Source organism: Passer domesticus, chromosome 1 (assembly GCF_036417665.1).
Source record: "Passer domesticus isolate bPasDom1 chromosome 1, bPasDom1.hap1, whole genome shotgun sequence".
Lineage (NCBI taxonomy): Eukaryota > Metazoa > Chordata > Aves > Passeriformes > Passeridae > Passer > Passer domesticus.
Genome location: NC_087474.1, coordinates 45,548,133 through 45,562,602, shown reverse-complemented (window position 1 = coordinate 45,562,602; position 14,470 = coordinate 45,548,133). Strand labels below are relative to the sequence as shown.

Here is a 14,470-nt window from a genome sequence, read left to right as displayed (position 1 = left end):
GCTGGTCTCCTGGAAAAAGCAAATTCCCCCAGGTTAGCAGCTTCTATGCAGCAAACAACCAGCTGTCTTGCAAAAGAGGATAGAAATAATCATTCCTGATACTATTGACTATTACAAGAATTTACAAGACAGGGGACAAAAAGTAGAGAGGAAGTTCAAGATTCTAAAACAAGCAACTTTTTTCACTGTTTACCTAGAAAACAAACTCATGTCGAACTTGGTCTACTAGAGTATTAGGATAAATTCTCATTGAAACAATGGATTCATAACCTCTTCCAGCTGGGGTGAATTTTGTTAATTATAAGCCTGGCCCTGTGGGCATGTGCCCTCAACAAGATCAAGGCTCATGAAGCAGCATAATGCTGTGCAAACTTTACCTTTGAGCTGCAAAGGAGCTAAGTCACCTGCAACAGCACATGAAGATACCACATAAATACCAGAGCAACCTCATGCTGTAAAGGCGCAAATGAAGAAAGCAACAAGAAGTGAAGGGGTGACAGCAAACAAAGCTGTGGGAAACTCAAGGTTAATTTTCAATGAAGAAGTGATACAGAAGCTTGGTTTCAGGAGTATGTCATATATTTTACAGCACTTTTGCACCAGTTGTTTTTTTTTTAGTAGACTATTTATAAACAGAAGATTCTGATAAGAAGGAAAGATACTTATTCAATATGATTCATACCCTGTAATTTTATTTTTTTTTTTCCAATGCTGGAAGAACTTCACCTAGAAATACAATCTCTGCTCAACAAATTTCAGTTTATGGCAGTAAATTACTCTTTATAAGCAATACAAGAATATTGAAATTTATCTCTAATTCTCTCTGTACAGTAAATGCTGAAGAAGAGAAAATAACAAGACATTATGAAGCAAAGCCCAACCCCTTGAAAGCAGAGAAATGTTGTTTTTCTGTGTCACAGTTGAATAATAGTTGGACAGAAGAATGAATCTGGGGCTGGAAACCACAGTCTTAGTTTGAACTCAGCATTGTGTACAAAGCCCAAAAGATGAGCAGCATCCAGACCTCCAGATTTTGGTCATCAGAGTAGTAATTGTTTTAATCTGTTTTTCTAAAATGCAATGGCAGAAAAACAAAACAAAAGCCATTGGACAATAACATTCTGAAAATAAACTTCTACTAAGAAAATAAACTTTAGAAGTATTTACCTGTTTAACAGAAAAATATATGCTTTATGTTAGAACTTGTTTTAGAAAATGTGTTTCAAAGTTCTAGATAATAAAGATGTCATGAATCACAGCATTATTTTCAAAATGTCACAAAATTCCTTTTAGATTTATTTCAATAAAATTGTAATTTAAAATTAATTTTAGTCTTTGAGCCCACTTAACCATATAAAATCCTATTCAAATAGATAAACATGCAGATGGGCTGCATATTTAAGTTGACCAGAAGAGCTGAGCATGAATTACTATAACATCCTGTTCAAAACAGTTTGACTGGTCACCAGTGCCTCTCCCAGCTTCAGAAACATCGCTGATGAGAACCAAACATATGATCCCCCCAAACTAGCAATGTTTCCTTACATTCCTTACACCTCTCTAGCTTCCAAACTTCCTGTACTTGGCCTGATTTTTTCCCAGCCAAAAAGAACTTTCTTAAAAATTCAAATTACATTTGAGAACTGCTAAGAATTACTTTACAATATTTCCTCTTAGGCTGCTGCATAAATGACTACATTTCAATTACTTCCTTCCTCTGAATTAGATGGACTATTTGGCATTGGGGGAAAGTAAGTAATTTTTATTCAATGCAACTTTTAAATCTTGATGATACTATCAAATACTGCAATTTAGAACAATATACAAAGAGGTCATACTTTACTACTACAGACAGTTCTACCTTTTTCTTCCTTTCCTCCCTCCCCTTTATTGCCAGCATATTTTCTCCTTTTGTAAAACTATCCTCATGAGACCTTATTTTGCAAAGCATGGAGCAGAAAAGGCAAATAAGAGTGCTTCTGAGCATTTCATCTCAAAATGACAGAAAATAACTTAAATAAGAGTGGATGATATAATTGACCTGAGTGCCTACTTGTCATTTACCCTAAAGTCCCAATGAAGCCAGGGAGCTCTGAGCACTGGGATCACATTCAATAATGGGAATCATGACAGAGTAATATATTTCACAGAAGTCTCATAGCAGTGAACTTTCCAGCTATATTATATGCCTATAATTTAGGATTCTTTGGTCCAGGATTCTACACCATTATGGTATGAGCTTTCTGTACTAACTGTGGTTGATTTTTCAAGATTCCCTAGTAGCCACTGACAAGAGGACAAAAGAAGATTTGAGATCTATAGTTAACAGTTAAGCCTAATAGCTACAGTAATTGATTAGTTCTCCATGGACTTTTTTGGTCACTGAGGTGTGTACAGAGACTACAGGAGATTATTTTATTGTGTAATTTTCACAGCGCAGCAGGGTACCTTGACAATGGGTTGGATACCACCCTCCTGACAAAACACCACGGGGGAGGGATCAGAGTGAAGAAAACTCAGAGAGCAGAATCACTCCATAACAAGCAGGGGGTAGGATTTTTTCCTTCCTGGGAAAGAAGCAAGATTTCTGGCCCCACAACTTATAGATAAATCTAAGGTCTCCTGGGGGCCAGAGTCATTTTGTTGGGAGTTACAGCTCACTTCAGCCCTAGAGGTATCAGAGGCCTTACCCAGTTCCTTGGCTACTGAGCTATTTAATAGCTAACATGTTGAAAAAGGCTTCTTGAAACAGTTATACCATGTACTGAGCCAGAATAGGGCCAGAGGGTTAAGCAGCAGATGCACAAGAGCTGCAAAGCTGGTTTTGTTTTAGGGGTGGGTGGATGTAAAGAAATTGAAAGTAGACATGGAGATGATGAAGGTTGATGGCTTAAGACATTCTGAAAAATAATGTTTCCTTATTAGCCACAGATCAAGCCAGCATTGACCACAGAAACTGTTACAACCTCTTTTGAAACAACACAAAAGTGAGTTGGAGGAGCCTTTACTACAGCTAGAACAGGAGCTAGTGAATCCTTATTGAAGAAATCAACAGGAGTGAGGGATGTGGAGATGGCTCATGTACTTGCATCTACCACAAACTAAACTGCACCTATCAGTGCATTCTCTATCTGCCATCCAAGAGACTGCAATTTATATTTTGGTATGAACTAGCAACAGTAGTTCAAATGCCTGCTTATACACTTGATCCTGGTCTCAGTTATTTTCAGTTCCAAGTGTATTTTAGTAATAACTCACTCTCAGAAATCCAGACATCAGCCTGACTCTTCCAAACTCTAGGCCAAGGTTCTCTCAAAGTTTGCCTCAGTTGTTGGGTGTTGTATTTCAGGCACCTTGCATGAGCCTGACCTTCAGAAGGCGAATACTCAGAACTTCCAAAACGCACAACACTCAAAGCACCCTCCAACTGGATTAATAAAAATTAAGGCACTCAAAAATTGGTAGTTACTTTTGAAAGTCTTACCCATAACTAGAGTAGACTGGTTGACAAGAAAAGCAGAAATCACAGGTAACCATAAAAAGATCCATGTGTTGCTGTGCTCAAGGTACTTACAGTGTAAACTTTACTCCCATTCATAGTGGCATAGTTAATGGCAAAAGGGTTTGCCCTTTATGTCCAGTAACCATATTTTACTTTATATCTCTAGAGAACAGGAGTCTGTATAAGCAATGAGAGAGGGGGGAAAAGAGTTGATGGATTACCAGTTTTTCTCCTGGTGGTGAATTCAGCTGTCTGGAATCATGAATGTTAGTACAGGAGGAAACGAGATAATTATCTTTTGTCAAAACTGTGATATAACAAATGTTAATATAATCTCAAAGGGAGGTGCAGTTCAGAATATCTTTTAAAAAGACAAAACACATAATGAAACAAAGTTTGCTTTTAACTATGTATAAACAGTCTTTGATCAATCAACTGAATCCTTAGAAGGGGATGATATATCGTAAAACACAACACCCCTACCACAGTTGGGTAAGTGCTTAAACTTTGCTCACAGAAAGGATGATAGCAGTTGGCAGGGAGACCCAACCAAATTATTAGAGTGGAACTTTTTTGTTTTTATATAAATTAGCACAGTCCTCTCCTTCTGGAAGCTGCAGTCACTACAGAGTAAAATGGATTGGTACTGCTGCATTATAAACACATCTGGCATCAGATAAAAATTTCTCCTGAGGGTTGTCATCAGAGTTCGTGGCTTTTTGTTTCCTCTGCTGCATCCTCAGACAGACCTGTAAAGCAAAAAGGAGATGCTTAAAAATTTAGTGCAGTTGGCAACTACATGCACTACATTGTTGATTATATCAGTTTGTGAAAGCCTTACTTATAGCTGGAGGAAACAATTTATTACATGCAAAACGCTTAGGATAAAAATGCTTAACTTGCAAGTTCAAGCACTCACAAGTTCAGAAAATAAAAAAATAATGCAATAAAGGCCATTTCACATCAGCTTTTCTATACATATCATGGACAATAACAGTTCAAAGTACAAAATCATGGACTACTTTTGCGTCAGAAAAAAATGACAGAGAACAGTTGGGCATATGATTAGAGACACAGTTACTCCAATCTGCAACTTGCATTTATTCTGTCCCTTTTTCTGGGGAAAAAATTACAATATAAGTTCCAAAATAATTAATTTGAAATGAAATGAAAATTGAATGCATATACTCATTAATAAGAACATACTTATACCTTTACATATGACAATCAGCTTGGGCAAGAGGAAAATAGCCATACTCGTATATTGAAGGTAACTTCTACTATAAGCCAAGAGAATGAATTTCCCATTTTCAAATACTAGTTCAAGAGATTAATCAATCTTGGATAGGATAATAATCTTAGCAACAATGAACCTGACAGAATTTGAAAAGGGGGTAGAGACTCATAGAAAGTTTCTTCAAATATTTAGGGAGAAAGAAAACAGTGGATGATCACACAATTTTTTACACACACATACTTGAATGACTAAAATGAAAAGTGGTTATTTCACCCAGAAGTTTCTTACATAGGCACTCTTAGTTTAGATTTAAAATTATTTAAATCCTTTTCTAATTAATTTAAGCAACCCAAAGTAAATTGGCACTATCTCCAAATGGTATATGAGTAATAATAAAATAACACACAGATTTTATGAGGTTTGTTTTGATATGCTTTTTTAACTTCTTCTCTGAAGAAGGCTAAAATCCCTCAACATACAATGAAATGATCCAGCAGGTCAGTGGAATAAAATCTGAGCATCCAATATTCTAAACCAAAGCCACCAGTCTGCTATCAGCCTAATTGCTTTTACAATTATGTCCACACAGAATTTAGCACCAACAAGCTACATAAACTTAAATGCACATGCTTTCATTCAGATCTGTGCAATTTCACATGATCAAAACCATCTAGATTTATTTTCCAGCTTTTATTTTACACTTCCAATGTTTCTGGTGCTTGGGGATTTTAGAATTTACAGTGGTTTTCATGGGTGATGGTACTAAACTAACAAATGTTATCTCAAGCCTTGAGATAAAAAGACTAAAGCAGTAAAATTTCAGCAACAGCTGGAAGCCCAAAGCCCTGAGGGTCTGAGAAGTTCCCCTTACTGACGTTGCTAGTTTTGGTTTTTTTTAAAGGACAATTAAAAGTATCATGTTAAGAGCTGACTTGGGGTTCCAAAGGTCAGCCCTTGAATGGCCATTCCTTTGTTCAAAGCTCTCATCACACAGCACACGCTGGGATGCCAAAGGGACCAGCAGCAGGTCCCATCTTGTTTCATCAATGATCATGGGGAAGGGGTTAGGTAGCATGATAAGGAAACTTGTGGATTATAGGAAACCAAGATGAGCTACAAACATTGGGAAGGAGAAATAAATATCGCTCTAGGACCAAGCAATTAACAAATGTAAGAGAAAGTAGAGGGGATACCACTTGAAATGCACCATAGAAATAACAGACTTTAATTTTTTTTACTGTGCTACTTCTGCAGGGCTTTCCTCAGCAAGTAACTGTGTTTAAGTTATGCACTGGCAATGAAACACCCACCATGGCTCAATAGAGAACAGAAACCACTGCAAAGCTACAGCTACCTCTGTTCCTGACTACATAGCTTGGTTAAGCTGTTTAGAGCTCTGCCTAAAGAAGTACCTGAGAATAACTTGATTTCCCAGCATAGTCAAGGAAACTAGTGCCAGAATTATGAAACTGGCTGCTCCACACTCCTATAAAAGCTGGACACACACAAAATCTAAATCAGAAACAGAAAAAAGGAGTTATGACTATGGTCAGCTCTTTGTACCCAAAAAGAATGGTTGCAAATTTACCAGAGACCAAGAGTTTACCAACTGTGCATTGGTGTTGCACAATTAAGCCATGACACTGCCACTGCACAGTGCCCTCAGCCTCTTGACATTTGAGGACTGGCTGGCTGCTGGACCTCCAAGAAGCATAACAAAACAGAAATTAAAGAAGGGAGGTTTACAAAAATATCTCAATACAAAAACCTCTCAGCTAAGAAGGCTATATCAAAATGCATTTTTTTCCTTTGTTAGGCTGAAAACATGGCCTGTCAAAAATTAAAGTGTAATTATAAACTTACAAAAAAAAATTCTTTGAGCCAAAAAATAGTGCCCAGTGCCCAAGACACTACCTTCAAAATCTGTTACTTCCCTGACATTAAATTCTTACAAAAAACCCTTGTGTCTATTTCTACAAATTGCTGTGCCAAAGTGAACCATGAATGGTTACTTTCATGAAAAGCCATGGATCCACTAAATCTAACACATTTACTGTAATTACTGGCTGGCAGAACTGAAGTCACAGAGCAAGATTTACCCTGGTTTCACACAAGTTTGCACAACAGCTCTGTAGGTTCCAGCTACAGGGAACCTGTACTTCAGGTGGATCAAAGAACTACTACATGAGTAAACTGTGGGAGAGGTGAGCTGACAGGTGAGGCACAGAGTGCAGCTATTTTTATTGTGTAACTCCAAAATGGAAGGCAATGCAGAATCAGGAAAATACAGCTTGCAATAACCAGCCCTCCCACCTCTACCCTGTATTTTTTCTGCTATGCAACTTTTATTAGTCATCTAGGAGAACAACATAAATGTCACATTGATCTAACTGGCACATTCTACATTATAGCAGATGAGATAATTAACATCAGAGAGGTTTCTCATTAGCATATTCCAACAAGCTTAGGCAGATCCTGAAAAATACAGGGTATAAATATAAATTATGAAGACTGAGGCTTCTTTACCTCATTTCATCAGGAATAAAAAGCTTCCTTTCATCTTCATCTCCCCCATTATGAAGTTCTATCTGGTTTGTTTTATAGACCATCCAAAAATCCTATCATAATAACACTGGTCTGAACACATACACTTAGAGAAATATATATTGAAAGGTTTATGTCTCTGTTTATTAACACAGCTACAAACTGGGAAGCTCCTTTTGGAAATGATCATGGTAAGTTTTAACTCAGCAGTAGGCAACTACAAGCACCTCCGAGTGCTTTTGGAGTTCAGTTTTCAAAACAGAGCCAGAATACGTGACTGTATTAATATCCTGATTAGTAACATGAGATGGAGGATATCTGACACCAAGAAAGTCACTTAAATCCCTCAAATGCCGTGTATTTGTCAATTAGCACCCTCAAGAAAGCAGCTTTTATAAACAAAGACACAGAATACTTCAATCATGTTATTCACCTCTTCAAAAGCATGACTTAATACACACATATCATTGAGTCACAGAAAGTTCATTTGTAGACCAAAATGTACTTTTGAAGCTTGAAAACCAGAAGTTCAAAGAAAATCAGTTACAGTGACAGAAGCACCAAAGACAGCCGAAAACCCCCAACTTTCCTGGGATTATTATTCATGCAGTTAGAAGGAAAAAAACCAAAACCCCAATGACACATTTAAAGGGAGAGATTATATTTGAGCATGATGGCAGTAGGGAGGAGAATCATTTTCTGTAGTCATAAATTGTTCACACTCAGCATGATGCTGTAAGTTTAAAGATGTTCAGGTTAAATAATTAGGCAATGGAAGAAACTACCCAGGGAGGTGGCTGAGTCAGGGATATGGGAAGTTTGCAGAGACAGGGCAGATGAAATCCTAGTGGGGATAGTGAAAAGGAAGATACACAGGTTTTGAATTGGATGACTTAAAGGATCTTCTCCAATCCTATCATTTATGCAGCTATGATTCATGCTGAGGAGAACATTTTGGACCCTTATGAATTACTGGCTGAGTTTCCTGGATACTATTGTACATTAGTCTACTCTAAAGCATGCATAAAACTAAGTCAAAGTTGGCTTTGAAGTGTTTGATCTACAATATCCAATACTTCCAGTCTCTTTTTCATACAGTGACTCAGAAAAGAGCTGTTATAACAAGACAAAAATTATTTTGAGTTCAGATTAAGTTAGAAAAGGGAGGCACCCTGTTCTTCAGCTATTCCCATCTAAAAGAGGAAAAAACCCACCCCGTCTCATGGCCTAATGGTCAATATTGCTATTTCTAGACCTGACATAAGACAGCTTTAGAACAAACTAGAGCTTTAAACTGCTTTTTCATAAAATTTTTGGATGCAAAATTAAATGTTCCAAATGACCAAAGTTAATAGCTTTTTGCTTTTTTGTTAACAAAAGATGACAGATTTTTCCCAGCACCTTTAAGTCATATTTCTGAAAATCATAATTCTCCTTTCAAGAAGGCCCATCTATTCATTACTAATGATTTTCTTTTCATTAAAAACTACTTCAGGAAATGTATACCACTTCCTTTTTCTTAGTATTTAACCTTCATTCTGTAAACACAATCCAAGGGGCTTTCCAAAAACTTGAGGAAAGCACCAGTCTTGCTTATCAAACAGACACAGTCTAGTAGGAGTCCAAAATGGATTACTGTAAAATCAACAAGCTACAAGCTTTCCTGTACTGCTCTAATGGGAGAAACTGGACTTCATTGGTACTCTGTATCACTTTTAATGGGCTAATAAGCTGAGAGGGGCCCCAGCATTGCCTCCCCAAGTCACCAGTGAGTCACTGACCACTGCACACATAATTCAAAAATTCTCAGCTTTTTGTATCAGAAAGTGGAGTGATGGTAGCTGAATAAGTGGGAAGCAGGGCTGACTCATTTATTAAAGAATTGTGTAAAACAAATAAATTTGTTTTTCATTTAGTGTGACTGAGAGAAAGGGCTTCATTCACTGAACTTTGCTTTGTCCTGAGGGACCATATACATCACAGGGTGGGTAATGTGAAACAACCGTTTCCACTCTGTAAATGTGCCCCCCACTAGCTGCGACTAACACGACAAATCCAACCTACATGAAGGTATCCACTGCTGCGTTTCTAAATGCCACAAAATAGCAGGGATAGAAGGGGTAGCTCTAACCTTGGGGAAAGAGGAGGGTCTATTCACACAAAACTTACAAAAACCTTGCTGAAGTCTTCCTTTTGTCATTCTGACTTAATAGTGGCATGTAGTAGCCACACAATGTAACACAATGGAGTTAATAAGGAGGTAACAATGACAAAGGCAACATTTACCAAATGTCCACATAGGGTTTTTTAAATTAGGTTTTAAACAACTTACAAAGTTTTTGTGCACTCATGCCTCTAGGCATTAGCCCTCAGCATGGTCTCTTTAGGATTTTCTTCTGATTTGTATTTGGAAAATGCCCAAGACATAAGAAATGTTTCTCATAAAAGTTTGAAAACCAGGAAAAACATCCAGTGGCATCACTAAAATTTCCCAAGGTGCACACCTGCTTCTTCTAATGACTCCAGTTACATACACATGTAAATATAAATATAAATACACATATACACAGAGAGAGTTGGAATAAACACATTCTCTAAGAACTAAGGAGTTGTCAAACCACCAAATCCAGCTTACATATATATATGTTAAGGAGATCAAGATGAATGAGATGCTAGTTAATTTGAAGCAATGTAGAGCTCTGTAAACAGCACTCTAATAACAGTGTTTTACGTTCCACTTAGGAACAACAACAAAAAAAAAAAAATCCAAAAATTATTACAGAGCAAACTGAGTATGTTTGTAGTATGACAACCTGTTTAAAAAACAGTCACCTACCTAAAATGATGTCAATGATCATTATTATAGGAAGCACAATTGTGATGAAGCCAAAATTTTGGATGAAAAATATTAATTTTCTCCAAATATCTGACATCTCACAATCACTACCAAATCCTGGACATTTTTTCTCGGAAAGCTTGCAAAGGTTTTGAAAATTGATTGTTTTCATTTAGAGATGCTCTCAAGAAGTCACAAATTATACATTTCAGCTGGAACTGATATTTCTTGCCAGGAAGTAAATCCTGTAAATGAGTTTGCTTTTCAGTAGTCAAACCTCCCTTCTTTCTCATTAGCTATCTGCCCTTGTCAGCATGGTAAATTAATTCAGTGGCTACTAAGCCAAATATGCACAATACAAATCTAAGATTTAAGTAATTATGGCCACACAAACACTGTTGCTTCAATTTATTCTTCATCATGCCTATATCTTCCCATTCACTGCAACCGACAAACCTATTAAGCTTTTCAGAAAAAGTTGGGTCTTTAAGAATTTGCTTTCAGAAAAAAAAAAATAAATAAAACACTTGGACCATGTACCTTGAGATTAAACAGACTATAATATATTAAAACCAGGGTCTTTTTTGTGTGGACATAGCTCTTGGCTTTTTCCTGGGGAGAAGCAATGCCATAGCAATCAGTCTTTTGCCTGCCTGATTCGTTGTGCTGTTGTGTTGACTTCCCAGACAGACGACCAGTCAGCTGACTATTAACAAATCCTTTATCTTCCATCACCATGACAGATAGGCAAAACTCCAGGGGTAGGTTAGCTTTAGGGCAAGATTTTCCACCATTTTCATATGAATAGCAGTGAATCCCACTCCTGGAGACAACCACACAGAGTCTGCCTGCAGGAAGATCTAAGAGCTTTCACAGATTATATATATATATATATATATATATATATATATATATATATATATATATAATACACACACACACATATATATACACATATATAAATATATTACAGTCAATTTCTATTTCTTACATGTCGTCTGCAGATCATAATTAATGTCTTGAAGACCTACAAAACCTCCAAACATTCCTCACCCACATAAAGTCACTTGAGCTAATACTGAGCAAACTTTTCAGCTGAGAATATTTTCATTTGAAATCTGTAAATACAGGTCAAATAAAGCATAGGTCAATTTTCTGCTGAATTTATCAGAATTATTTGGTTAAAATTAAATAACTACAGCATTTTTTAAATTTTAAAAATTCTTTGAATCTTCATTTCACACTGAAGCATTGCAAATAAACTTCCTTGAATATATATAGATATTTAAAATAAGTTAGTTGATATGAAGTCTAAGTGAAACACTTCATTTGCGGAGAAAAAAACTTGAAAAATCACTAGAGCTTGTCCCAAAAAAACAAATTGTCCAGTCTTTTTTTCTTCAAGCCAGAAACTTTAAAAAACCCCAAACCAACCAGTTATTCACAGATCTCTACTCTTGTTAGTGTGTACCTGTAACTTAAGTCAAAATACTGCAGTTATTCTCTTAATATGCCTGATATAATTGTTGGAACAAAGCTTTCAACAAGCTTATCTATGACACATCCACACAAAGTACAGGCAGCTTTAGCCACACCATCTTCTGCAAAACATAGAATAAAAGGGTCTACTAAGTTTTTAGGGGGAAAAAACCCTCACTTTTTCTTAAATAAAAAGTCTGATACAAACTTTAGGGTCTGTGCTGTGCTTCTTGAATGAGTTTGACTTGTAGGGCCCCAAAACTCAGTACATTATGTACTTTGTACATAAACATCAGTTTCTCTAGTAGAGATTTCCAGCATGTCCATTATAGCCCATGGCTTCTCAGTACCAGGAAGATACAACAAAATAGAAAAAATTCAAAAAGAACAGCATAAATAATTGTGTGATTTTGTAGAAAACAGAAGAGAGGGAGAGAAACAAAATAGCTAAAGGCAAAGCAACATTAGGAATTGTTCAGTAAGACAGATATGAAAGAGGATCAAGAAGATGAAGTCAAGGAAAGGAATATTCAAGGCTGCTTTAATGCCATGTATTTTCCCTGAGGAAGTAGTGGAAGCCACATGGCTGATGACATTTGCAAATTAGTATCACAATGAAGACAAAAATCTGGTGGTCAGGGAGATGGTAAAGCTGATATAACAAGAGTTTTCCATTTCTAACTTCTATTATCGTACAACAGATCTGAGGTGCTACAAATTCCTAAGCACTGTGTAATATTCACAGAAACATCAGCTTTTGCTTACCATCAAGTATTCAGCAACTGAATACTCTTCAGTATGTTGCTCCCTGTTAAAATGGAACATTACAGTGCAAATGATAAAATCATATTCAAGATTTCCATGGGTTCTTCTGGAAATAACATACAACAGGATTTTACCATTTGATGTCATTTTTCCTTTGGAGTCTTGTGGGAAAAAAATACTTTGTTAGAGAAGTAAGTTTGAAGAAAAATGTGTTAATAAAAAAAAAAAAAAGGAAAAACTACTTTTGTATAATACTTTCCAATCTTGAATTTCACACATTCTTTTTTAAGTTACACTATATGAGGAAAATGCTTTCAGGAGGTTTTTCCCCAATGCAATCTTTTGATAAGTCTCAGGGCTGGCTTTAAAGCAAAAGAACAAAATAAAAAGAGCCTGTACTAAAGTAACAGATGAAATGTCGTATAAATGGACACTTAACTCCTTTCTATTGCTCACCAACATTCTGAATCTGCTTTTCTTTTTGTTGTCTTGGGGGTTTTTTGTGCTATTGCCCCTTTTCATAAAATGTTATATTGCAAATGCAAGGGATGATTTTTGGGGGAGGGAGTGGCAGTGTATCATAGAATCACGGAAGTTGGAAGGGACCCATCCAACTCCTATATGAAAGCACTTTGTATTTTTTATCTGATATGTATTCTAAACTGTCTTAACATCTCAACATACTAAAGACCTCCTTATATCCACTACTTTCCCACTCCTAACATTCTTGTCTCATAGAAATGGAAGTGAGTTACCTCCTGCTGCACCCCTGAATATTTCCAAGCATATCTTGGCCATAGTAACTATAATGTGAATTTCAGTACCCACAACAAAAACTGTAAAGCTACTCAGAATTGATGATCCAATTAAGGATACTTATAACTCAAAGCTGAACAACAACTAGAAATTTCTGCGCCCTCCAACCTCACACAAATCAGCAGAAGCAGAAGAAGGGCAGCACTTTGTAGGACTGAGCCTTTTATCACCTCCAGAAAGCGAGTAGAAGCCAACAGACCAGCATCTAAAGCTTGGAATGATGAAAGTAACAGTTTTAAATGTATTATGGATTTTCTCATGGGCTCAGGAAGCAATAAAAACTAAGTACAGTCAGACTGCAGGAAACCAATATAGCTTTCATAATTTTTTGTGACTTTAGGGAAAACATGCTCAACTTTTATAGACAGCCAGTTCAGTATTACAAATTTTCAGGAAATGTCACTGCTATGGGATTCCCACAACAAATGCAGGTTATATTGAAATTACCGTTTTCTCCAAGGATGCTGCTCAAAATAAATTCATGTTGTGTAAATGGTCATGTGAATTTACAATGCAACACAACTCCTTGATCACAGGTTTTTCACAGAACTAGATACAAAGGATGCTAGGAAAAGCAATATTTCATTCTGGTGGTTATATAACGTTGACTATTGATTAACAGGATAAGTGCCTGAAAAAAGCTAAGAAAGCAAAGACAAACATGCTAAATCAAAAAACAATCCTGAAAGATCTAATAAGATAAAAAATTCCAGAAAATACACTGAAGTGCAAGGAGAAGGAGACCTTTTGTTGTGCAGTGTTTCCATTTATCAATCAGTGCAGTTCTTTCCAACTCTGGAGGAAGTTTAAACAACATCAGTGGCTTGGCACATTTTAAAACAGAGTGCCGAAACCCAGCATAGTTAAAGGGTATACCACAGATAGTTAACAAAAAAAATCAATCCTTGATTTAAGGTCAGGTACTGTAAACACTTATTGTGGTTTATGCATAAGTAATTCAACTGAACTTAAGGAGTCCTGTAGGAACTCTCACACATGTAAATGCTCGCAGTCAGGCCTAATTTTCATACTATACAGTCTTTTAACCTGCCAACCAGTTTTCTCTTTTTATTCTGAAGAGTAGTTAGGTAGATAACATTACCAATTAAATATTATTAATTGATGCAAACAATGATCTTTCTTAAGGTATGAAATTCAGGTTTCCCTGATAACAGCATCCATTTAGTAACAAATTTTTATTTTTGTTTTTCAATTTTTTACACTTTACTGTGCCCATGACTTGCAAGCAATGTTGATATGGGGGTTTTGTGGGAGGTTATAAGTCTAAGAA

General features: G+C 36.4%; 1 protein-coding gene across 7 annotated transcripts in view; it reads right to left on the bottom strand.

Moving 5' to 3' along the window:
• Positions 1–670: 670 nt before the first annotated feature.
• The window catches only part of BBS9 (Bardet-Biedl syndrome 9), a 286,276-nt gene continuing 272,476 nt past the window's right edge, over positions 671–14,470 (bottom strand). For all 7 annotated transcript variants that reach the window (XM_064417632.1, XM_064417641.1, XM_064417658.1 and 4 more), the window contains one exon: positions 671–4,251. In XM_064417632.1, the coding sequence (XP_064273702.1) occupies positions 4,205–4,251 (47 nt within the window). In that variant the 3' untranslated portion in view covers positions 671–4,204. The remainder of the gene's footprint in view (positions 4,252–14,470) is intronic.